General features: G+C 40.8%; 1 protein-coding gene across 5 annotated transcripts; it reads right to left on the bottom strand.

Moving 5' to 3' along the window:
• Window positions 1-1,955: 1,955 nt before the first annotated feature.
• FAM111B (FAM111 trypsin like peptidase B) lies at window positions 1,956-20,037 on the bottom strand. Of its 5 annotated transcripts, none has more exons than XM_043482580.1 (3): window positions 19,796-20,037; window positions 18,042-18,157; window positions 1,957-5,694 (listed from the first exon to the last, which is right to left on the bottom strand). In XM_043482580.1, the coding sequence occupies exons 2-3, from the start codon at window positions 18,120-18,122 to the stop codon at window positions 3,571-3,573; spliced, it is 2,205 nt and encodes a 734-aa protein (XP_043338515.1). In that variant the 5' UTR covers window positions 18,123-18,157; window positions 19,796-20,037; the 3' UTR covers window positions 1,957-3,570. The 5 variants fall into 5 exon arrangements, with proteins under 5 accessions (XP_043338520.1, XP_043338515.1, XP_043338518.1 ...); XM_043482583.1 differs by having other exon boundaries at window positions 18,042-18,154; XM_043482581.1 differs by having other exon boundaries at window positions 19,851-20,037.
• Between the last annotated feature and the right edge of the window lie 5,708 nt (window positions 20,038-25,745).

Below are 25,745 nucleotides of genomic sequence, written 5' to 3'. Positions count from 1 at the left end.
TATTTATTTTGGGGGGCTCCAAAATCACTGCAGATGGTGACTGCAGCCATGAAATTAAGATGCTTGCTTCTTGGAAGAAAAGTCATGATCAACCTAGAGAGCATATTAAAAAGAAGAGACATTACTTTGCCAACAAAGGTCCGTCTAGTCAAAGCTATGGTTTTTCCAGTAGTCATGTCTGGATGTGAGAGTTGGACTATAAAGGAAGCTGAGCACCAAAAAACTGATGCTTTTGAACTGTGGTGTTAGAGAAGACTCTTGAGAGTCCCTTGGACTGCAAGGAGATCCAACCAGTCCATCCTAAAGGATATTAGTCCTGAATACTCATTGGAAGGACTGATGTTGAAGCTGAAACTCCAATACTCTGACCACCTGATGCGCAGAATTGACTCATTAAAAAGAGGATAATGGAAAATTTGGCAGTTATAATAACCCCGTTAACAGTGATCAAATTCTGTTTTGCAGGAATTGCCAGGATGCCCTGCTCCAATAGAGAGTTTGAGTTATGATTAGTTCATGTTATAACTCTTGGTTACTGCTCATTGAAGTTGAAACGCCCTTGTCCATTGTCCCTCAAAACCCCAGATTTTGTTTTCAGGGTGTTGTTTCTTGTCAGTTGTCTCCTGTGGCCATTTCCTTCTCTTTGCAATGCATAGTTTTATTAAGGTTTATGTACAGTAAAATACATCTTTTTTCTGTACAGGTCTGTGAATTGTGACAAATGCATATGCTTAAGTGACTACTACCCAGTTGAAAAGCTAAGCAACATCTTTAATATAGGTACACTGCTATCAGCATGCTTACAAAATTATAGTGATAATTTCACTCAGTGTATACCTCCCCTTGACTTCTCCTTAATTTGTTAATTTTTATTTGTTTTACATCTGGATCATTCAAATCAGAGTCCAGTTTCCACATTGTATTTGGTCATATAAGTCTCTGAAGTTGCTTTTAATGTGTAAATTCCCGCTTCCTATCTCTCTTTTTCAGACATTTATTTATTGGAGAAACTGGGTCATATGTGTCCTGTAGAATATTCTACATTCTGGATGCTGCTGTTTCATCTCTATCATGTCACTGAATGTGTAGCTGTAGTCCCTGTATTTCCTGTAAACTAGGAATTAGATCTAGAGGGTTGATTATATTCAGTTTGGACTTTTTGCCACTTCCTAAGTGGTGAAACCATAATCACAGAAAACTAGCCAATTTTATCACATGGACCACAGGCTTGTCTAACTCAATGAAACTAAGCCATGCCGTGTGGGGCCACCCAAGACAGACGGGTCATGGTGGAGAGGTCTGACAGAATGTGGTCCACTGGAGAAGGGAATGGAAAACCACTTCAGTATTCTTGCCTTGAAAACCCCATGAACAGTATGAAAAGGCAAAATGACAGGATACTGAAAGAGGAACTCCCCAGGTCGGTAGGTGCCCAATATGCTATTGGAGATCAGTGGAGAAATAACTCCAGAAAGAATGAAAGGATGGAGCCAAAGCAAAAACAATACCCAGTTGTGGATAGGACTGGTGATAGAAGCAAGGTCCGATGAAGAGCAATATTGCATAGGAACCTGGAATGTTAGGTCCATGAATCAAGGAAAATTGGAAGTGGTCAAACAGGAGATGGCAAGAGTGAATGTCAACATTCTAGGAATCAGTGAACATAGGACTGGAATGGGTGAATTTAACTCAGATGACCATTATATCTACTACTGTGGGCAGGAATCCCTTAGAAGAAATGGAGAGGCCATGATGGTCAACAAAAGAGTCCGAATGCAGTACTTGGATGCAATCTCAAAAATGACAAAATGATCTCTGTCTGTTTCCAAGGCAAACCATTCAATATCACGGTAATCCAAGCCTATGCCCCAAACAGTAACACTGAAGAAGCTGAAGTTGAACAATTCTATGAAGACCTACAAGACCTTTTAATAAAAATTTAAGTTCCTGTATTCTGGCCATACTCCACTCTGGTATATCAGCTGTGTGAGTAGCATGGGGAGAAATGGGCTGATATGTCTCTGGGCCATGAGGAGTGGCATTCAGGTGTGAAACACACAGTACCCAGAAATGCTGGACTATCTTGAAGAGTGGGTAGGTGTGCTTCCTTTGTGGAGGAAGTGTATATAAGGTACTAGGGGGGCTAAATGGGTAGGACTGTGATTAAGGTTGTTCAGTTCAGTTCAGTCACTCAGTCGTGTCCAACTCCTTGCGACCCCATGGACTGCAGCATGCCAGGCTTCCCTGTCCATCACCAACTCCCAGAGTTTACTCAAACTCATGTCCATTGAGTCAGTGATGCCATCCAACCATCTCATCCTTGGTCATCCCCTTTCCTCCCTCCCTCAACCTTTCTTGGCATCAGCGTCTTTTTTTTACCATTTTTCAGGCTACTTCATAATTCCATCTTCCCAATACTTTTCATCTTTTTGAGCAAAGAACTGTTCCAGATGCCTTTTATATGCCAGGAATTGAATTTTTTCCTTTAAGAGAACTTTGTAAAGACCAAAACAAATGGACATCTGAAGTTGCAATGTCTGATGAAGATGGTGGATGAATCAGAACTTCTCAGCTAAACTGTAAGTATTTTTGCCTGGTTATCAAAGAAACATGCAGTCTGTGTCATCCTGATGTAAGAGTATACATTTTCTGTTGACTAATTCTGGATACTTCGTGCAAGTGCTGCCTTCAGGTGGCCTAATTCAGAGCAGTACTTATTGGAATTAATTATTTGGTTTTCCAGAAGGAGCTCATAATAGAGGACTCCCTTCCAGTACCACCATATACACACATCAATTCTTTGGACAAAGACTGGCCTTCAGTGAGTTTGGTGGCAGTTTCACTTGCCCCATGATCTCTTCCATTCCATATTATTGTACAGTGTCCACTTTTCACAACCCATTATAATTTGTTTTAATGGAAAGTTTTTGCTAGGTGTCAGTAGAGAATTCCACGTGGAAATGCAGTCAAGAAGGTTTCTCTCGCTTAACTTATGTGGAACCCAAACATCAAAGTGATGAACATAACCAAGCTGGTGCAAATGATTTTCAATGCTTGATTTGGATATTTTGAGTATGTCAGTTATCACTTGCATGATATAACACTGATTGCTCTCAGTTAATGTCTAGATTGGATTGCTATTAACATCAGCTGGTCTATCAGATCATGGAGCATTGTCCAGTGAGAAATCTCCAGCACACAAATTCGCAAACCACTTTTGACACATATGATCAGTCACAGTACCGTCTCCATACACTGCACAAATTTTTTTTTATTTCAATAGAGTTTTAACCTTTCTTGAAATAATAAAGCATAATATGCCAACAATGTTTCCTTCCATCTTCAATATTAAAATGGCTACACAAAAATTCACTAATTTTGATGTTTTTTAAAAAATGCCTGCTGATACAACAGCTGTCCCAGTATTATTACAATCTAATGAAATTGTTTCAAATGAAGTTAAGACAACTAAGCACTACTACAGCCATCATACAGAAAAAAACCAAACCAACATTTGGCCGTCCCAATACTTTAAATCACTGGCATGTTTTTGAAAGCAGCAGCCTTTTCTTAATATTGCATGTATTCAATCTCATGATCTTGAAGTGACAATTCTTGTTTATCATTCTCTTCATTGTGGCTCTCATTTTTCTCTTCTTGTAATGCTTCATACAACTTCTCATCTTTCTGTTTAATGTCACAAAGAATAGATTCCATAGAATAGCCATATTCAATAAGGGCATAAGCCTTTTTTCCACGGCTATAAAAATGTCCAAAGGAGTGCATAGCAACCAACATGCCAGACGCGTTAAACACTGGGGAGCCAGAGGCCCCAGAAGAAAAACAAGTATCATAACTAAGTGTGTTAGTGCTCCAGACCTCTGACAGGAAACTCTTCTGGGTGAACATAGGGAGAGCATTATAAACGTCTGAATGGGATCCTGGTACTACCCCACCTGGATAATGTTCTTTGTACCTCTCTAACCGTTGCTCTAGAGAAATCACATAACAACCATCTATTTTCTTGATCTGGCCTTCTGGGTGACCAATTAAATAAAGTAAACCATTGGATGGTTGAGGCAAAATCTGTTTTGCTAGGCCTGGAGGAAATCCATTTCCATTTTCACTTAGTTTTAAAATGGCATAATCTAGACTTTCATCAGACACCACAAACCATGGCTTGATGGAAAACCAATCATCATCCCTAGGGCAGAACTCTTTAAAAGCAAAAGTGACCTTTACACATGTGCTTATTATATCTCGCCATGACTTTGGATCTGTACCTTCTCCCACGATGAGATGAAAAACATGTCTACAGGTGAAAATAATATTATTGTTGAAAACAAAGCAAGTACCACTGCCTTTGTTTCCATTATTGTCCCATTTCAGGAGCCCAACTGACTTACTAAGATGAATAAGACGTTCACAGATTGCAACTGAAGTAGAATTTTCAGTCACTTTTCCAAAGTGCTCTTTATACATGCTGAATTGTTTAAACGTTGACAGTTGTAATCTCTTCTGTTCTTCCCGAAAATACTTTTGTATCCGAAGTGCCTCTTTATTAAAATTTGGATACTGATGCATCATAAGTTTGTTCAATATTTTTAAATTATTTACCCAGAGATCAATTGTCTCCCTTTGGATTTCCTCAATAGCATATTGCCTACCCGGAGAGAGCCTTCGCCTAACTGGTGGGATTTTTCTCCTAAAACGTTTATATTTACTACTGTAATGTTTAACTTTGGAAAAGGACCAGTATATCTTACGTTCAGTATCAAGCCCTAGACTCTGACATGGGAGAATTTTTTCTCTGTTGGGTTCTACATCTTCAGTTTCTCCATCTTTCTCTGGTTCAAGGACTTTGGTCTTTGACTGTGTTAAAGCCTGTGGACTGATATCTTCAGTGGCATTTTCATCTTCTGGTTTAATTTTTTTATGGGTACGTTTCTTGATAGACAGTTTTTTAAGAATGTCCAATTCTAAGATTTTTCCAGATACTTCATCCACCATGGACTTTTTTCCATAAATTTTCTTGTTATCTTCTATTACTCTCCATTCAAATGTGTCTAGGTCTGAGCGAAATCGGCCATCATTGCAAAGGGCTTCTTTGATAGTCTCACCCTTCAAGGCATAGACATAAAGTGTAGTTCCTTGCTCATGAAGTTCCTTAATCTTAAGAATCTTCTTTATGGTCTTCCCAACAGCAAAAACGTGAAAAAGAATGCATTCAGCGTCTGGATTTTTACATGGGCGTAATAACTGATCATCTTCGTGGTTACTCCTTTTTTGACCAAATGTTATTTTCAAATGGGAACCACTAGGTAGGCATCTGAGAGGCATTCCTAAATTTATATACGCGTCTATTACTTTTTCTTCATAAACAATGATGTTCTTATTTACATGTTTCTCCATCCTTTCACTGAAATGGTCATGAGCACTCAGAACTGAATAGATATTCTCACCGGGTCCCCCAAATGCTGTAAACACACTTCGGTCTGACTTCTTGGAGTGTTCTTTCAAACTGAAGGTGAAGCGACATTTCTCAGTGGTGCTCACGTGTGGGTTCTGCCGTTCAGAGGATGCTTCATGCTTGCTGACTTCACTTTTAACTTTAACGGTGCTGTTACATTCTCGTATATCAGACAGAGACTGATCAACAGGCGTGCCAGAACATGCCTCCTCCATGACAGTACCCTTAGAAAAGGAAAGATTGAAAATTTAGTAAGGATCACCTTTAATAATAATGTTCCATGCCTTTTGAATTATAAAATCAAAATATACCATGCTGCATATGAGTCTGTCAGTGCTTTTGTGTATCATTTAACAACTTTTGAAAACACAGTTTGAGGGGCTATATGATAGTTCACCGTACAATAGTTTTTAATCCATTCTTCTGTTGCTGGATATTTAGATTATTTCTAATTTTTTTACTACTCTAAATATGACAAACTTTTCTATACACAAAACATTTTGTCTAAAGTCTGAAAATATTTTCCTACGCTAGATTCCCAGCAGTGGAAATAGATTCTAAATGTACTTCACCATGTACAGTGCCAAACTGCTTTCTCAGAAGGTCACATCAATTCACCCTAACCGTTCTTTCCTACTGCCCAAGGAAATCAGTATTACAGTTAATTCTTCAAAAGGATTTGAGTACTACTATTTCAAAAGTTTGGTAATTGGGAGATCTAGCTTGACTGTTTTTTACATTTATATTTATTTACTTACTAACAAAGCTGGTTTAACACATCACTAGGACATTTGAAGTACCACCTTTTAAAAAATTCCTATGAAATATTTGCTGTCCAGTTTATTCTGTACATGGTATCAACAGCACTAAGGAAAGATACTAACATGATTAATAAATCACAGGATTGGATAGATATACAAATCCATATTCAAAACATATTATACATATACAATCAGTTGGCAATAGCCTAGGAAAAAGTATTTTGATAATCTGCTGGCAACAGATTCTCCTCTGTCCATGGGGATTCTCCAGGCAAGAATACTGGAGTGGGTTGCCACTTCCTCCTCCGGGGAATCTTGCTGACTCAGGGATCAAACCCAGGTCTCTTGCATTGCAGGCAGATTCTTTACCCTCTGAGCCCCCAAGGAAGCCCATAACCCAGGCAGAGGAAACAGCAAATACATGGCGCTGGGATTTAAAACATGCCACGTTGTTCCAGGAACAGTGAGAAAACCAATAAGGCTACAGTTGGAAAGTGAGAGAAGTACAGCAGTGTGAAGCTAAAATGACTTCACACACTACTTTAAGTTATTGAACTTTAATTCTGAAAGAGATTGGAAAGCATTATAGGATTTGAACCAAAAGTGGCATAATCTGAATTCTTTGAACAGAATCACTCTGGTAGGTCTGTAAGGTACTTGAACATAGCAAGATAAAGATGAAAATTGCAAAAGAAATTATAGGCTATTATATTATTCCAGGTAAGAGAATATGATTGCTTAGACCAAGGTGGTAGTGAGAGAGATAATAAAAAATTGTTCAATTTTGGATATATTTCAAAAGTAGAGCTGACTGGATTTACTGATACATTGCATATTGATGGTAGAGAGCAGGATCAATGCTGACTCCTGTTTTTGAATAGTGATACAAAGAATGATGGGAAAGGAGCAGATTCTTGGGACAAAGAGAAAAAGAAATCATCATTAAGTCTGAGATTCCTTTTGGCCATCCAAGTAAAGAATTGCATTAACAGCTCTGATACAGAAGCCTGGAGCTCAGAAGAGAGGGCCAGATACCTCAGTTCAGTTCAGTTCAGTCGCTCAGTTGCGTCTGACTCTTTGCAACCCCATGGACTGCAGTACGCCCGGCTTCCCTGTCCATCATCAACTCCCAGAGTTTGTTCAAGCTCATAACCATTGAGTTGGTGATGCCATCCAGCTATCTCATCCTCTGTCATCCCCTTCTCCTCCTAGAGAGAGGATGTCTCAAATTAGATTAATTTGAACTTTCTTAGGCTTCCCTAGTGGCTCAGTTGGTAAAGAATCTGCTGCAATGCAGGAGATCTCCTGCAATGCTAAAGACCTGGGTTTGATCCCTGGGTCAGGAAAATCCCCCAAAGAAGGAAATGGCAACCCACTCCAGTATTCTTGTCTGAGAAATCCCATGGAGAGAGGAACCTGATGGGCTACAAACCATAGTGTCGCAAGAGTCAGACACGATTTAGCAGCTAAACCACCACCATTAAATCTCTTGGAAATTTCCGATGGCTCAACATACATGTGTAATATTAAATCCATCACATTAAAACACCAAAAGGAGCTTTCCTGGTGAGTCAGTGGTAAAAACAAAAAACAAAAACCTGCCTGTCAATGCAGGAGACGCGAGTTCAATCCCTGATCCAGAAAGATCCCACATGTTGCTGAGCAACTAAGCCCGTGTACCCCAACTGCTGAGTCTGGCTCTAGAACCTAGGAGCCACAGTACTGAGCCCACGTGCCACAGTACTGAAGCCAGAGCCCACGAGAGCCCATGATCTGCAACAAGAGATGCCTCCTCAGTGAGAAGGCCTCGAACTGCAGCTGAAGTAGCCCCTGCTCGCCACAGCTGGAGAAAGTCCACGCAGTAACAAAGACCCAGCACAGCCAAAGATAAACAAATAAATGAAATTTCTTAGAAGTATCAAAGAAAGACTAATACTAGACTGCTATAAGGTCTAAAAAAATAAAGAGATTTAGTAGCAAAGGGAATATGGGAGAGGAGGTTACTGCCTCCTGAGATAGCTGACCTGTCCCAGGACAGAGAGATTTTGGTTAAACAAAGGAGGTAAAGAGAACTTTTGAAGGAAAGGTTAAGTGTGTATTGGGTTATGCGGATGGTTGACTGTCAACTTCAGAGTGGAATGATATCAGAAGTTGGGCAGGAGGGGAGCTGGGATCAGTAAAAGAGAGATACAGAGATGTGTGGGCTTGATTTCGTAGGAGTTGAGGGCTGATAGGACAACCCTGAGCTTCAAGCTGAGTGACAGTAATGAATGCAACAATGAGGTGAGTCCTCTGGTCTCAAGGTGAAGATAGGGGGTGGAAGGTGATTAGACAGGTGAGGGTCAGACCGAAGCATGGAGATTTCTGGGCAAAGGTCACTCCTGCAGTTACTGGTATGAGATTCATTTATACAGAGCAGGGTGACTAGGCTATCCTGTTGATTCCTTAAATACTGCTCACTTGAGTAATAGCGTAGATACAAATCTCTCAAATCCTGGAAGCAAAATTTGTTCTAGGAACCAATATAAAACTCCCCACCCACATTCTCCTCCACATGGGAAGTCTTAGGTTTTAGTACAACATTCTCCTGGAGGAAAAATAAAGCTAAAGCTTGTTAGTCAAGATAACTACTATGATCACAGTCCCTAAAAGGGAAAATTGAGATTGGAATAGTTTAAATAACTTGTTCAAAGTCAAGCAAGTTTATATTTCGCCAAGCAGAGACTCAAGGTCTTCCTGTGCTTTTCTCAGTGTCCCATGATAAATATACTTTGTAAATATATAGATATAAATATATAAAATATACAACATAAATATACAGAAGTTTTAATAGGACCTCTATAGTGTTTAGGCAAAAACTTTCTTTTTTTTTTTTTCATTTATTTTTATTAGTTGGAGGCTAATTACTTTACAATATTGTAGCAGTTTTTGCCATACATTGACATGAATCAGCCATGGATTTACATGTGTTCCCCATCCCGATCCCCCCTCCCACCTCCCTCCCCATCCCATCCCTCTGGGTCTTCCCAGTGCACCAGCCCTGAACACTTGTCTCATGCATCCAACCTGGGCTGGTGGTTTGTTTCACCCTTGATAGTATACTTGTTTCAATGCTGTTCTCTCAGGACATCCCACCCTCGCCTTCTCCCACAGAGTCCCAAAGTCTGTTCTGTACATCTATGTCTCTTTTTCTGTTTAGGCAAAAATTTTCAATTGTATAAAACAGATAAAAGAAATATCAAGGGGTAAATGTCTTCCTTAATGCATTTTCTTGACTATGTCTATTTATGCAAATTTATGCACGCAGGAGATTTCATCCAGTTGATTTGTAGGCTTACCTGACTGACTGAACAATACAACATGCAAATCCAGCACCTTCATATGTGAGTTGACCTCAAATCAGAAACTCAGTTAATGAAAGCAAGTAAACATTCTATCCTGATGCTTTTCTTTAGTGTTTGACCAGGTTTAACGTTTCCTAGCACCTATGGGACACTGTAAAAGCAGTGCTAAGGGGAAGGTTCATAGCAATACAGGCTTACCTCAAGGAACAAGAAAAAAGTCAAATAAATAACCTAACTCTACACCTAAAGCAACTAGAGAAGGAAGAAATGAAGAACCCCATGGTTAGTAGAAGGAAAGAAATCTTAAAAATTAGGGCAGAAATAAATGCAAAAGAAACTAAAGAGACAATAGCAAAAATCAACAAAGCTAAAAGCTGGTTTTTTGAAAAGGTAAATAAAATTGAAAAACCGTTAGCCAGACTCATCAAGAAACAAAGGGAGAAGAACCAAATCAACAAAACTAGAAATGAAAATGGAGCGATCACAACAGACAACACTGAAATACAAAGGATCATAAGAGACGACTACCAGCAGCTCTATGCCAATAAAATGGACAACTTGGAAGAAATGGACAAATTCTTAGAAAAGTATAACTTTCCAAAACTGAACCAAGAAGAAATAGAAGATCTTAACAGACCCATCACAAGCACAGAAATCGAAACTGTAATCAGAAATCTTCTAGCAAACAAAAGCCCAGGACCAGATGGCTTCACAGCTGAATTCTACCAAAAATTTAGAGAAGAGCTAACACCTATCTTACTCAAACTCTTCCAGAAAATTGCAGAAGAAGGCAAACTTCCAAACTCATTCTATGAGGCCACCATCACCCTAATACCAAAACCAGACAAAGATGCCACAAAAAAAGAAAACTACAGGCCAACATCACTGATGAACATAGATGCAAAAATCCTTAACAAAATTCTAGCAAACAGAATCCAACAACATATTAAAAAAATCATACACCATGACCAAGTGGGCTTTATCCCAGGAATGCAAGGATTCTTTAATATCCGCAAATCAATCAATGTAATACATCACATTAACAAATTGAAAGATAAAAACCATATGATTATCTCAATAGATGCAGAGAAAGCCTTTGACAAAATTCAACATCCATTTATGATAAAAACTCTCCAGAAAGCAGGAATAGAAGGAACATACCTCAACATAATAAAAGCTACATATGACAAACCCACAGCAAGCATTACCCTCAATGGTGAAAAATTGAAAGCATTTTCCTTAAAGTCAGGAACAAGACAAGGGTGCCCACTCTCACCACTACTATTCAACATAGTTTTGGAAATTTTGACCACAGCAATCAGAGCAGAAAAAGAAATAAAAGGAATCCAGATAGGAAAAGAAGAAGTAAAACTCTTACTGTTTGCAGATGACATGATCCTCTACATAGAAAACCCTAAAGACTCTACCAGAAAATTACTAGACCTAATCAATGAATACAGTAATGTTGCAGGATATAAAATTAACACACAGAAATCCCTTGCATTCCTATACACTAACAAGGAGAAAACAGAAAGAGAAATTAAGGAAACAATACCATTCACCATTGCAACAAAAAGAATAAAATACTTAGGAGTATATCTACCTAAAGAAACAAAAGACCTATACATAGAAAACTATAAAACACTGATGAAAGAAATCAAAGAGGACACAAACAGATGGAGAAACATACCGTGTTCATGGATTGGAAGAATCAATATTGTCAAAATGGCTATCTACCCAAAGCAATCTATAGATTCAATGCAATCCCTATCAAGCTACCAACAGTATTTTTCACAGAACTAGAACAAATAATTTCACAATTTGTATGGAAATACAAAAACCTCGAATAGCCAAAGTAATCTTGAGAAAGAAGAATGGAACTGGAGGAATCAACCTGCCTGACTTCAGGCTCTACTACAAAGCCACAGTCATCAAGACAGTATGGTACTGGCACAAAGACAGAAATATAGATCAATGGAACAGAATAGAAAGCCCAGAGATAAATCCACAACCTATGGACACCTTATCTTAGACAAAGGAGGCAAGATATACAATGGAAAAAAGACAACCTCTTTCACAAGTGGTGCTGGGAAAACTGGTCAACCACTTGTAAAAGAATGAAACTAGAACACTTTCTAACACCATACACAAAAAGAAACTCAAAATGGATTAAAGATCTAAATGTAAGACCAGAAACTATAAAACTCCTAGAGAAGAACATAGGCAAAACACTCTCCGACATAAATCACAGCAGGATCCTCTATGACCCACCTCCCAGAATATTGGAAATAAAAGCAAAAATAAACAAATGGGACTAATGAAACTTAAAAGCTTTTGCACAACAAAGGAAACTATAAGCAAGGTGAAAAGACAGCCTTCAGATTGGGAGAAAATAATAGCAAACGAAGCAACAAAGGATTAATCTCAAAAATATACAAGCAACTCCTGCAGCTCAATTCCAGAAAAATAAATGACCCAATCAAAAAATGGGCCAAAGAACTAAACAGACATTTCTCCAAAGAAGACATACAGATGGCTAACAAACACATGAAAAGATGCTCAACATCACTCATTATCAAAGAAATGCAAATCAAAATCACAATGAGGTACCATTGCATGCCAGTCAGGATGGCTGCTATCCAAAAGTCTACAAGCAATAAATGCTGGAGAGGGTGTGGAAAAAGGGAACCCTCTTACACTGCTGGTGGGAATGCAAACTAGTACAGCCACTATGGAGAACAGTGTGGAGATTCCTTAAAAAACTGGAAATAGAACTGCCATATGACCCAGCAATCCCACTCCTGGGCATACACACTGAGAAAACCAGATCTGAAAGAGACACATGCACCCCAATGTTCATCGCAGCACTGTTTATAATAGCCAGGACATGGAAGCAACCTAGATGCCCATCAGCAGACGAATGGATAAGGAAGCTATGGTACATATACACTATGGACTATTACTCAGCCATTAAGAAGAATTCATCTGAATCAGTTCTAATGAGATGGAGAAAACTGGAGCCCATTATACAGAGTGAAGTAAGCCAGAAAGATAAAGACCAATACAGTATACTAACGCATATATATGGGATTTAAAAAGATGGTAATGATAACCCTATAAGCAAAACAGAAAAATAGACACAGATGTACAGAACAGACTTTTGGACTCTGTGGGAGAAGGCGAGGGGGGGATGTTCAGAGAGAACACCATTGAAACGAGTATACTATCAAGGGTGAAACAAACCACCAGCCCAGGTTGGATGCATGAGACAAGTGCTCGGGGCTGGTGCACTGGGAAGACCCAGAGGGATGGGATGGAGAGGGAGGTGGGAGGGGGGATCGAGATGGGGAACACATGTAAATCCACGGCTGATTCATGTCAATGTATGGCAAAAACCACTACAGTACTGTGAAGTAATTAGCCTCCAACTAGTAAAAATAAATGAAAAAAAAAAAAATAATAAAAAGAATACTGTGGTGTGTTGCCATGCCCTCCGCCAGGGGGTCTTCCCAACCCAGGAGCTGAACCCGGTCTCCTGCACTGCAGGCGGACTCCTTACTGTCTGAACCAGCAGGGATGCCCCGCTTTATACACAGCAGTGTGCATATGTGCCACTCCAAATCTCCCAGTTTATCCCTCCCCTGAAATGGCTTCTTATTGGTGGTTTTATAAGTTTAATAACCTCTGCCTGTTCATGTCTTTTACCCATCTTTCTATTGGATTATTTTTTCTTTTTATTATTGAAAGTACTTTATACACTTTACTGTCCAAGCCACCATGGAAGTTTTTCAACTCTTAACTGTAATTTTCATTCCAGAAGTGTGTGGGCTCAGTGAGCCATGCAGAATGTGGGATCTTAGTTTCCCATCCATGATCAAATCTGCATCCCCTGCATTGGAAGGCGGTTTCTTAATCACAGGACCACCAGCTGTGTGCTAAGTTGCTTCAGACATGTCTAACTCTTTGTGACACCATGGATTGTAGCCCACCAGACTCCTCTGTCCATGGAGTTCACCAGGCCAGAATACTGGAGTGGGTAGCCATTCCCTTTTGCAGGGGATCTTCCTGACCCAGGGATTGAACCCAGGTCTCCTACATTGCAGGCAGATTCTTTACTCTTGAGCCACCAGGGAAGCCCTTGAATCACCAGGGAAGTCCCTTAATTGTATTTTTACTATTTTTCTTACTTTATTGTACTGTACTGGCTAAAATCACCAGTACAGTGTGACAATGATTTTGTAATCACCAGCTAAAAGTAAGTATTCCTCCATTCTCCCTGATTGTAAACAAAATGCTTCTAATGATTACTTAACACAATATTTCCTGTAGAATTTTTGAAGATGCCCTTAATTAACATTCTGGTATGTCCTTATTTATATTTTTAAGAATAAGAAAGCAGTCAAGACAGATTAATCCTAATATGGCCTATTCTTCTTCTTATTATTAAAACCTCTGGAAAGAATAGAAGAAGCAACGCCCTGAAATCCCACTCTGGCCAAGATAGAGAAAAATAGACCTAACTTAAATTATTCCTTGAAACAACTGGATAAATGGATAAAATTATGAAATGTTTTTCAAGGCATGAGACATTAGGCAAGAAAGGACAGTGATCCTTGAGAAACAGAAAAAAAAAAAAAAAATGAAGCAAACCATATAAGTGCTCCAGATTATTTCCTGAAGACAGATTCTGGTTGCCAGGGGTGGGTTGGGGTGGGGGTGGTGAAGGAAATGGGCCAAGCTGGTCAAGAGTACAAACTTCTAATTGGAAGACAGAGATCTAATGTACAGCATGGTAACTACAGTTAACAAGATTGTATTGTATATTTGAAAGTTGCTAACTAAGAGAGTAGATCTTAAAAAGTCATTTGTGAGGACTTAACTTTGTGAGGTGATGAATGTGGTTATCATTTCATAATATACCATAATATGCACATATATTCAATCATTATGTCATCTATCTTATATTCAATTAATTTTTAACAAAGATGTAAAGGCAACCCTTTTAAGAAACTGTGCTGGAGCAAATAGATAACATATGTAAAAATTAATCAATCAATTAATTAACAAATACTAATGTGTGGATTTGGAGAAGGAAATGGCAACCCACTCCAGTATTCTTGCCTGGAAAATCTCATGGACAGAGAAGCCTGGCAAGATACAGTCCATGGAGTTGTCAAGAGTCGGACACGACTTAGCAACTAAACCACCACGGTGTGGATTTACTCTGAATATTGTTCAGCCTAAACATTGTACTGTATCACTACTGTAATAGAACATATGGTATTACTATTGCTCAGTCTATACACTGCACCATAAAAATAATAAACTCAAAGTGGATCATAGACTTAAATCTAAAATTATAAGACTTCTAAATGAAAACCCAGAGGAAAATTTTTGTGATCTTAGATTTGGTAAAGTATTCTTTGGTATAAAACAAAAGCACAGTTTTTAAAAATGGATAAAATGAACATCATCAATGCTGAAAACTTTTCCCCACTAAAGACAGGATTAAGAGAATGAGAAGAGAGAAATAATGAAAAGACAAGCCACAGACTGAAATAAAGTACCTGCAAATCTTTGACAAATCAAGCATATATAAAGTTCATATATCTTTCTAACATATATAAAGCACTCTTGAAACTCAGCAATAAGAAATGAAAGAAGCCAATATAAATATGGTCAAAATATTAGAAACTTGACCAGAGAAGATATATGCAAGGTACTGGGTGGGTGGAGGACAAGGGTGAGCAAAAGGGAATTATTTAAGGTGATGGAACTGTTTTGTATCTTGATTCTAGTCACGGTTACGTGACTGTGGGCATTGTCATAAGCCATAGGACAGTACGGGCTTTCTTGGTGGCTCAAATGGTAAAGAATATGCCTGCAATGCAGGAGACCTGGGTTCGATCCCTGGGTAGGGAAAATCCCCTGGAGATGGGAATGGCTACCGACTCCAGTATTCTCGCCTGGAGAATCCCCACGGACAGAGGAGCCGGCGGACTACAGGTCCATAGCGTTGCAAAGAGTCAGACAGGACTGAAGTGACTTCGCAAGCATGCATGCATAGGACTGTACACTAAAATATTCAACTTAAAATTTAAGCTAAATCCTTCTTCGTAAATAATACAAGGATAAGAATCATAAACACTTATTTACTTACATAATAAAATCCAAATACCTAAACATGAAGTTCAAGAAAGTGAAAGATACAGCAGCTGTTCTCCAAAAAGCTACTGTACCTCTGTCCAATTTTTTTCCATTGGTCATAAAGGTGTATAGAAATAATTCATGCCAGTGCAGGAGCAGATCTTGATTCCTCAATGTGCCTGTTTAGCCAAAAGGTTTTGGGCAGGAAGGTTCAGCTACCAAAGTGAAAAGTGATGTCGCTCAGTCATGTCCAACTCTTTTCGACTCCATGGACTGTAGCCCACCAGGCTCCTCCCATCCATGGAATTTTCCAGGCAAGAGTACTGGAGTGGGTTGCCATTTCTTTAAGCCTGAGACCATTAGAGGGCAAAGAAGCTGCCCTGGGGGAACAGGATAGACTCAACATCTGGATGCTAAAGAATGAACTTTGAAATTACTGTAGCTACATTGTCACTAAGCAGAAAGCCAGCCAGAAGAGTGCATGAAAAGCAGAGTACAGAGACTGAAAACATAAATAAGTCCTTGGAAACACTGTGTTGTTTTTCAATCACTCAATCGTGTCCGACTCTGTGACCCCATGAACTGCAGCACGCCAGGCTTCCCTGTCCATCACCAACTCCTGGAGCTTGCTCAAACTTAAGTTCATTAAGTCAGTGATGCCATCCAATCATCTCGTCCTCTGTCATCCCCTTCTCCTGCCTTCAATCAATTGTGTATTACTGAATTAAAGCTCAGTTGACCTCTGGACTTTCCAGATGTGTGAACCAATGAATCCATTTATTTTTTCCTTCAAGGGGCTCAAAATGTCTTGTTTTGAAACAAGACTACACAAGCTAAATAAATATTAGCAAACAATGCTGATAAGAATGATAGATTTCACCACATAGAATCTTCCAGTGGAAGGGTATTTCAGAATAGTATTTCTTACATTTTAACGTGCAGAAGAATCATCTGGGTATCATGTTAAAATGCAGATCACGTAGATCTAAGAAGCTATTAGGTGGTATCAATGCTGCAGGTATACAGACCACACTTTGAGAAGTAAGGACAGAGTTCCTTAACCTAGAGTAGCAGTTTGCAACTTTCTGCAATGATGGAAATGTTCTGTATCTGCTTTGTTCAATATGGCAGCCATGAGCCACATATGGCTTCTGAGCACTTGAAGTGTGGTTAGTGCATAAAGAAAATTAATTTTAAATTTCATTTACCTTTAATCCAATGAATCATTTTTGTTATTTCAAAGTTAAATGATTTTCCCATGACAAAATGTTTTTACTGATATAAAGCCTACTGTGATCTTGTACAAAATCGTCTTCCCAGTATTACTTGTCTACTATGTTCTTGAATTCTCCTTACATACCATCAAGTCTAGCTATACTGTTCCTCAAATAGATTTGCTTGTCTACAAGACTTTACCCAGACTATTCCCTTATACTTGATCCACCTACCTTGTGAAATTGTGGCCATTCTTTAAGATATTTTTCACATGACATAACTTTAATTTCTTGAGTCTGTATTAAACACTCTTCTCTCTGCACTCTAAAAGCACTTGTTTATATTTTGATTTACTATTACCATTTTGCATACTTTGAGTAAAACCGTGTGTTGGTCCAAAATTAGGTTCTGAAGTCTGATTGCCTGGGTTCGAATCCTTGCTCTGAAGTCCACTACTTTTGCAGTTTTAAGAAAAGGGTCAGTTTCTTAACTGAGGGTCAGTTTCTCTATTTAGGGATGATAATATCTATTGCAAAGAGTTTTATTAAGTGTTAAAGGAGATAATCCATAGGAAGTGACAAGCCTAATTCCAAGTACTCAGTAATTTCTCAGTACACATTAACTACCTTATTATTTTTGCCCATCTATATTTCCAATGATACTAAGTATCTATACTGTCACCTTGCTGTTTAACAAGGTATTCTTTGCTTTGTTAATTCATATACTATCATTTTGTTTTTACACAAACATTTATATGTATGATCTCCCTAAATACATTTTAAACAATACATGAGAAGGGGTTATAATTGCCATTCTTTATACACTTATCCCCTTCAAGGATCCTAAGACAGCGCCATAGTTAGAGTGCCATTCCAGCAAAGTTGTTTAAAAGTACATACACCTGGTCACAAAGAATCAGACATGACTAAGTGACGGAACCGACTGAATGTAGCCTGATCCATCATACATTTATAGTTTATGCTTTTGTGTGCGTATGCACCTTATTTACAAAATCCTTCACTACCAGAGTCATAAAGGTATTCTCATGTTTTTTATTAAATTTTGAAGTTTGGACTTTCAAAAAAAAAAAAAAAGTACACACACCTTGGCTGCTTCAGGTCTGGTACTCTGGTCATTTCCTGTAGCACTGAATGACGTATTCTCTTCAGTCTTTAGGAAATTCATGATGAGTCCTAAGAGAATATGACTTTCTTCCACTACTGGCCAAGACAGAGAAACAAGGTTTGAATTTACCACCCCCTTAATGACTAAAACAATAAAACACAAGATATATGAAACAATAAGTTTCAAACACTGGTTATCAGGCAGGGTACAACAGTGATCTCTGACCCCTAAGAGAGAGAGAGAAATCAGAGGTAGGACCTAGGGACATCTAGCCTCCTGTCTGGGGAGCATCTCCAGGCTGCATCTCAGGGAAGGGAGACACAAGCAGAGCCTGGCAGTTGCCCTGAGCTGAGAAGACCAGCTAAGAGTCCTGTTGGGCCCAGGAGGCTGGAGTTTGTAGGGCTAGAGTACTAGAGAGCTACAGCTACACAGAGCGTCAGAGATCTACAGTGGGAACCCCTGAAACTTCAGCTAACTAGTGGTCTGTTTCCCACACTCAGGTGAGAACACTTTCTGTTTCCCACACTCAGCTGACAGAAATTTGTGTTTCCAAAAGTCAAACTGGCAAACTTCATAATTCATAACATATTAGAGGACAAAGCCTCTAAAGTGGGATAAAATTAGCTGTAGACCAAAGGCTGCTCTGGTCCCACCTGACAACATTTAAAAGCAGGCTTTGGAAGCGTAAAACTTTTCCAGTAACACAACTAGAACAAAACTCAAGAATACTGATAGGAATAGAAATATTTCTAGCACCCATATATGTGAAAATTGACAAAGTTTGGTATACAGTACAATTCTGAGGCATAAAGAGAAGCAGAAAAATAAGATCCACAATGAGGAGAGAAATCAATGAACAGAAACATATCCAGAAGTGACTCAGATGATAGAACTAGTAGACAAGAACATTAAAATGGTTATTATCTTGGATTTCTGGCCAAACAAAGTGACAGGGACCTGACTTGCCCTTCAGTCTGAAAGCAAAAAAAAAAAAAAGACAATAAGCTAAACAGATGGAACAGGAATTTGTAAGGAACTAGACATCATGCAACTCGGGGCAGTGACAAATGAAGGGCATCCTGTCATGACTCCAGCTGACTGCCTTAAGAGATTCCAGGCCAGGGTGTCACGAGGGGCAGCCAGGCAGGGCCCGTTGGCACTCCTGCCTTGAGGAGACAGAGCTGAGAGACCAAGGTGGCAGGAGTTCAAAGGACACAGAAGAGGGAGACCTGCACAGAGGGAAGCCCGGATATACGAACACTCCGAGGCATTCAGCTGAGAACTGATCACAACAGCAATGGAAGAACTACCTGGGGCAGGAAAGAACCTCCGCAATCCATCAAACCTTTTAGAAATCTTAGTTTCCTCATTCGTAAATTAAGGAGCTCGGCTCAGATCAAACTTGTATTGGTCCTGAGAATTCTCCCCTCTGAATTTTTTTTTTTTTTTAAAGAAGAAGATACCTGAATCCCATCCTCACTACGCTTGGGATGCAGTTATGGGAATCTCCACTATTAAATCAACTTTGACCACTTCCCCCTTCCACGCCCAAGACACACAAACATTAACAGGAATAGCTCCCCAGACTATCTGAAAGTGTCTTTCCAGGTGTAAAACTCGACCTTTCAACCTGGGGAGGGGGTTCCACCACCACAGAAAACTGCTTATGCCCCTCCCTCCAAAACTTTCTTGGATCTGGGCTGAGAACCTTCTAACTGGTGCCCGTGACAAACCTGCGCCTCGCCTCCCCAAGAATTCCACGTCCTCAAGATCAGAGGAGCCACTCACAGAAGCGGAGAATCTGCCCCAACGGCGAGGGTGATGGCGGGACAGGGATCCGCGATGGCTGCAAGGACGGCGCTCGGCGGGAACTCTTCCCTCGCGAAAGAGGAATCCAATTATCCCCAACCGTCTGGCCAATGGGAGGCCAGGTTGCGGAGGTCGTCTGCCCTCATTGGACAGCAGCTCGCCCCCTGCAGAAGCCGATTGGCCGAGCCACTGAGAGCGGCGGCCGGACAGGATGGGTGTGGACCCGGTGGCGCGGCGGTTCGCGCGCTGGCAGACGCGCGCCCAGCCGCCCTGCCGAGCCTGATGACACCGCCTCCAGCCCGTCCATTCGCGCGAGACCCCGCACTCTTGCCACAGTCCGCGACCTTCTTCCGGGTCGGGCTTCGAGCCGTCCTGTCCCTTCACCCAGCCCGCGCATCCGCGTCCGCTGCTGTCTGGAGCGGGCGGAGTCGGCGGACTCACCCGTTCCCGCGGGGTTCGTTACACGGCCAGTGCGCGGAGCGGGGGGCAAAGCGCTCGGCCTCCGGAGCCGAGAGGCCCACAGCCCGGCCCGGCGGCGCAGGGAGCTCGGCCGTCACAGCTCTTCGGCCGCTGCCTGGCGGGCGGCGACTGTGGACTGGCCTCTGGAGAGGCTCCCTACCCAGCCCATGGGGACGTCGACGCCGTGAGCTTCATCAGCTTCCAGAGCAGACATGGCCCAAAGCTGGCAGCCAACTTTCTGTCCCTAACGAAGGAGCCAGCTTAGCCTAGAGCTCGTTGCACACGGATCCTCTGGCCAGGAGGAAGAGACCTGCTCCTGCCCTCCTGGTTCGCAGGCCGTGCATGAGTAGATGCAGAATTTTCCAGTCCCAAGGGACGGCTCCAGAGTTAGGCATTTCCAAACTGACAGCCAAAGAAGGGGCTTGAGAAAATATATTACAGTTTAAGAAACAATAGGAGGGGATGCCTTCAGTATTAGGTGCTATTTTGGAAAAGCTGGTCAAAGAAGGGGAGAAAGAAGGGGAGAACGCAATTGATACGTGAAGATGATGACAACTCGTTTGAAATAGGTGTTTATGTAAAAGTTGATGATATTGGAATAGTACTGAAAGCTTTTGCTAACTTGGCTTAATGTAAAATATATACAGAGAAACTATAATCACTGCTTAAATTTCAGGTACTCAGTGGGGTTTGGAGAGAGTGAACTTTAGAAGTATAACTAAAAAGCCAGAAGAAAAGAAGAGAAAAGCTATGAGAGTTTCATCAAATCGCTGTTATTCCCTAAATCTTCTTAGACCATACAGGTGACTGACATTAACAGTAACATACGTAGATGGAGAACAAATTATTGCACAAGGGACTTACAGATTCTCTTATCTTTGTAGACCCTGGAGATGTTAAAAAGTTGTAAAAAGGAAGAAGCGGTAAAAAATGGTGCCATTGAAGTTGCCTGATATTTCTAGGGACAGAGAATTTGTCCTGGAACGGAACATACCATAAGGAGCACATGTATTTGTCATTGCCACTAAGCACCTTGTAGGCTGGATTTTATTATAAATTGAAGATTTATTCTAACAAAGTTTGAAGCAAGGGTGTACTATAACCTGACTTAAAACAAAAACCTCTGACAACTGTGTGGACCCAAAACTCTAGGGGACAAGAGTGGATGCAGATGAAAAAAGCAATTAGGAGGAGGCTCTTCCAGCTTTCCATCAATGTGGGAGGCACAGCTTGCGGTGGTAGTGGTGGAGGTGTGAATACTGGTTGGATTCTACATGTATTTATTTATTTTTATTTTTATTTTTGGCTGCACTTCAAGGGGAATCTTAGTTACCGGACCAGGGATTGGACCCATGCCTCTTTCAGTGGAAGCCTAGAGTCCACTGAATAAATAGAGGAAGTCCCTGTATTTATTTTGAAAGGCAAACCCATGAGCTTTGTGTATGGATGGGAGGTGGGGGGTGGGGGGGTCAAGAAACAAGAGAAAAAGAGGGTTCAGTAATGATTTCTGGGTTTTTGACTTGAGTAAATGGAGTAAGGATAAAGTCTCTCTTAACTGGTGTGAGAAATCCAGGGAAGGAGCTACTGCCGGCGTGTGTGTCTGTGAATTCTACTTTTGACACATTGGCTTGGAGATACTCATCCGCTCCAACTGAATGATGAGTGAAATGAGAGAATTTACACTCAATACATGATAGTGAATACCCAGGGAGGGTCAGGAAGGGGCATAGAACTGACCATGGCAAGGAATAACAGACTAAAGTGAAAGAAGGACAGAGATGTAAAGAAAGACAGAGAAGCTTCAACTTACAATGGTAATGACGTTGGCCTTTAACTAAGAACATTTGAGATGCAGTGAAAAGGCAAAGGATAAGAGGCTTATGGAAGCTTCCTAATGGGAGAGACAGGGGGAAGTGGGTCGTGTTTTGATGGGCAGTGCCATGCTCACTAAATCTTTTTTTTAATTAATTAATTAATTTTAATTGGAGGCTAATTACTTTACAATATTGTAGTGGTTTTGCTATACATTGACATGAATCAGCCATGGATGTGCGTGTGTTCCCCATCCTGAACCCTCCTCCCACCTTCCTCCCCATCCCATCCCTCAGGGTCATCCCAGTGCACCAGCCCTGAGCACCCTGTCTCATGCGTCGAACCTGGACTGGAGATCTGTTTCACATATGATGATCAGTAAATCTTTAATTCAATCTTCTATTGATGGATGGGGCTGTGTTCCCTCCCTGTTGTTTGACCTGAGACCAAACTATGGTGGAGGTAATGAAGAAAATGCGACCTCCTTCAAAAGGTCCCGTGTACACACTGCTGCACTCAGTGCCCCCGACCTTGTAGCAGGCCACCACTGACCCACACCTCTGCCGGAGACTGCTGGACACTCACAGGCAAGTCTGGGTCGGTCTCTTGTGGGGTCATTGCTCCTTTCTCATGGGTCCTGGGGCACACAAGGTTTTCTTTGTGCTCTTCAAAAAGAAGCAGGACAAAGGCTAACAGTTTTGCCAAGAGAAAGCACTGGTCATAGCAAACACCCTCTTCCAACAACACAAGAGAAGACTCTACACATGGACATCAACAGATGGTCACTACTGAAATCAAGTCGATTATATTCTTTGCAGCCAAAGATGGAGAAGCTCTATACAGTCAGCAAAAACAAGACCGGGAGCTGACTGTGGCTCTGATCATAAACTCATTATTGCCAAATTCAGACTTAAATTGAAGAAAGTAGGGAAAACCACTAGACCATTCAGGTATGACCTAAATCAAATCTCTTATGATTATACAATGGAAGTGAGAAATAGATTCAAGGGATTAGATCTGAAATACAGAGTGCCTGAAGAACTATGGATGGAGGTTTGTGACATTGTACAGGAGGCAGGGATCAAGACCATACCCAACAAAAAGAAATGCAAAAAGGCAAAATGGTTGTCTGAGGAGGCCTTACAAATAGCTGTGAAAAGAAGAGAAGTGAAAAGCAAAGGAGGAAAAGAAAGATATACCCATTTGAATGCAGAGTTGCGAAGAATAGCAAGGAGAGAGAAAGACTTCCTCAGTGATCAATGCAAATAAATAGAGGAAAACAATAGAATGGGAAAGACTAGATCTCTTCAGTAAAATAAGACATACCAAGGGAATATTTCAGGCAAAGACGGGCACAATAAAGGACAGAAATGGTATGGACCTAACAGAAGGAGACGATATTAAGAAGAGGTGGCAAGAATATACAGAAGACCTATACAAAAAAGATCTTCATGACCCAGATAACCATGATGGTGTGATCACCTACCTAGAGTCAGACATCCTGGGATGTGAACTCAAGTGGGCCTTAGGAAACATCACTATGAACAAAGCTAGTGAAGGTGATGGAATTCCAGTTGAGCTCTTTCAAATCCTAAAAGGTGATGCTGTGAAAGTGCTGCATTCAATATGCCTGCAAATTTGGAAAACTGCAGTGGCCACAGGACTGGAAATGTCAGTTTTCATTCCAATCCCCAAAAAAAAGCAATGCCAGAGAATGTTCAAACTACCACACAATTGCACTCATCTCACATGCTAGCAAAGTAATGCTCAAAATTATCCAAGCCTGGCTTCAACAGTACATGAGCTGTGAACTTCCAGATGTTCAAGCTGGATTTAGAAAAGGCAGAGGAACCAGAAATTACCAACATCTGCTGGATCATCAAAAAAGCAAAAGAGTTCCAGAGAAACATCTACTTCTGTTTTATTGACTATGCCAAAGCCTTTGACTGTGTGTATCACAACAAACTGTGGAAAATTCCGAAAGGGATGGGAATACCAAACCACCTGACCTGCCTCTTGAGAAACCTGTATGCAGGTCAGGAAGCAACAGTTAGAACTGGACATGGAACAACAGACTGGTTCAAAATTGGGAAAGGAGTAAGTCAAGGCTGTATATTGTCACCTTGCTTATTTAACTTATATGCAGAGTACATCATCAGAAATGCTGGGCCGAATGAAGCACAAGCTGGAATCAAGATTGCCAGGCAAAATAACAATAACCTCAGATACACAGATGACCCCACCCTTATGGGAGAGAGTGAAGAAGAACTAAGGAGCCTCTTGATGAAAGTGAAGGAGGAGAGTGAGAAAAGTTGGCTTAAAATTCAACATTCAGAAAACTAAGATCATGGCATCTGGTCCCATCACTTCATGGCAAATAGATGCGAAAACAATGGGAACAGTGACAGATGTTATTTTTGGGGGCTCCAAAATCACTGCAGATGGTGACTGCAGCTATAGGAAGCAAATACAAGAGAGAAAAAGCAGACCCCAGGAAAGGTATGCGAAAGCATTATCAACCTTGCTGACCAGACACCTCAAGACATATGACTGTTGGATTAAGTCCAGAGGGAACAGAAAAACATCTTGAAAGCAGGATGTGTGCCTGGAGGTGGAAAGCCATCATCAGACTGTTCCATGACCTGGTGTCTCTGAGTCAAATGTTTTTCACATCTGGAGCTTTGTTACTGAGACAGCAACCAAAATCATTAGTACAAGTAAATCTTTCTTAGTTCATCTTTATGTTACATTCCTAGACTATCTTAACAGCCTTATGGCTCCATATGCTTCTGACAGCACCTTCTCCCTTGCACGTACTCCCCTGCCTGAAAACATGTAAGAAAGCTGACTTGATCAGTTTGGGCACCTTCACCTCGGAGCGGTGTTGGTCTCCTGATCCTTGCTTTCAATTCTTGTGTCTTTCTCATTCTTTCGCCTTATTGCGCTTTCGGGAAACCCTGGCTTGTTGAGCCAGACTCGACCAGTGGCACCAGAACAGGGACCTGAAAGCGAAACCAGCCTAGGAGGCTCAGCTCCGAGGGAGAACGCAGGGAAATCAGGCCGGCGCAGCGGATGATGAAAGTTCTTGCTAAGTACACCCCCGTGGATTTGTCAATCAGAGTAACAAAGGGCAAAATCCTTCTAAGCATGCAGAATATATGCAAGGCTTAAAGACTTTGTTGAAAAGCTCCGGAGTGCAAGTCTCTCAGTCTGCTTTTAAAGACTTATTTTCTGCTAATGAAAAACATTGCTATTGGCTTGATCCGGCTAGAGGAACTTGAAGGTAAAAAGAATGGCAAGAAGTAATGCGTTGCTTGCTCGGAGCTAATCGAAGTGGAGAACAAATACCCTTGTCAGTGCGGTCATTAGGAAATCTCATTGGCAAGGTTTGGGTACACTACAGTTGGAGGTTTTGGAGTCTGATGATTCCACTTCTCAAACAGAGGCAGAGTCAGAAGAAGAGTTGCATATATATGACAATAGTAACTCAGAGGAGGAGAAATAACCTTTAAAAGCAAAAATTTTAAAAGGGAAATGTTATGAAAGTAATGAACAAATTTTGTTTGCTAGAACAGCTCGCCCCTCTGCCACCCTGGGTGAGCC

The sequence above is a fragment of the Cervus canadensis genome, chromosome 11 (genome assembly GCF_019320065.1).
Source record: "Cervus canadensis isolate Bull #8, Minnesota chromosome 11, ASM1932006v1, whole genome shotgun sequence".
Classification (NCBI taxonomy): Eukaryota; Metazoa; Chordata; class Mammalia; order Artiodactyla; family Cervidae; genus Cervus; species Cervus canadensis.
Note: the sequence above shows the minus strand (reverse complement) of the source record. Positions and strands in the feature narration are given on the sequence as shown.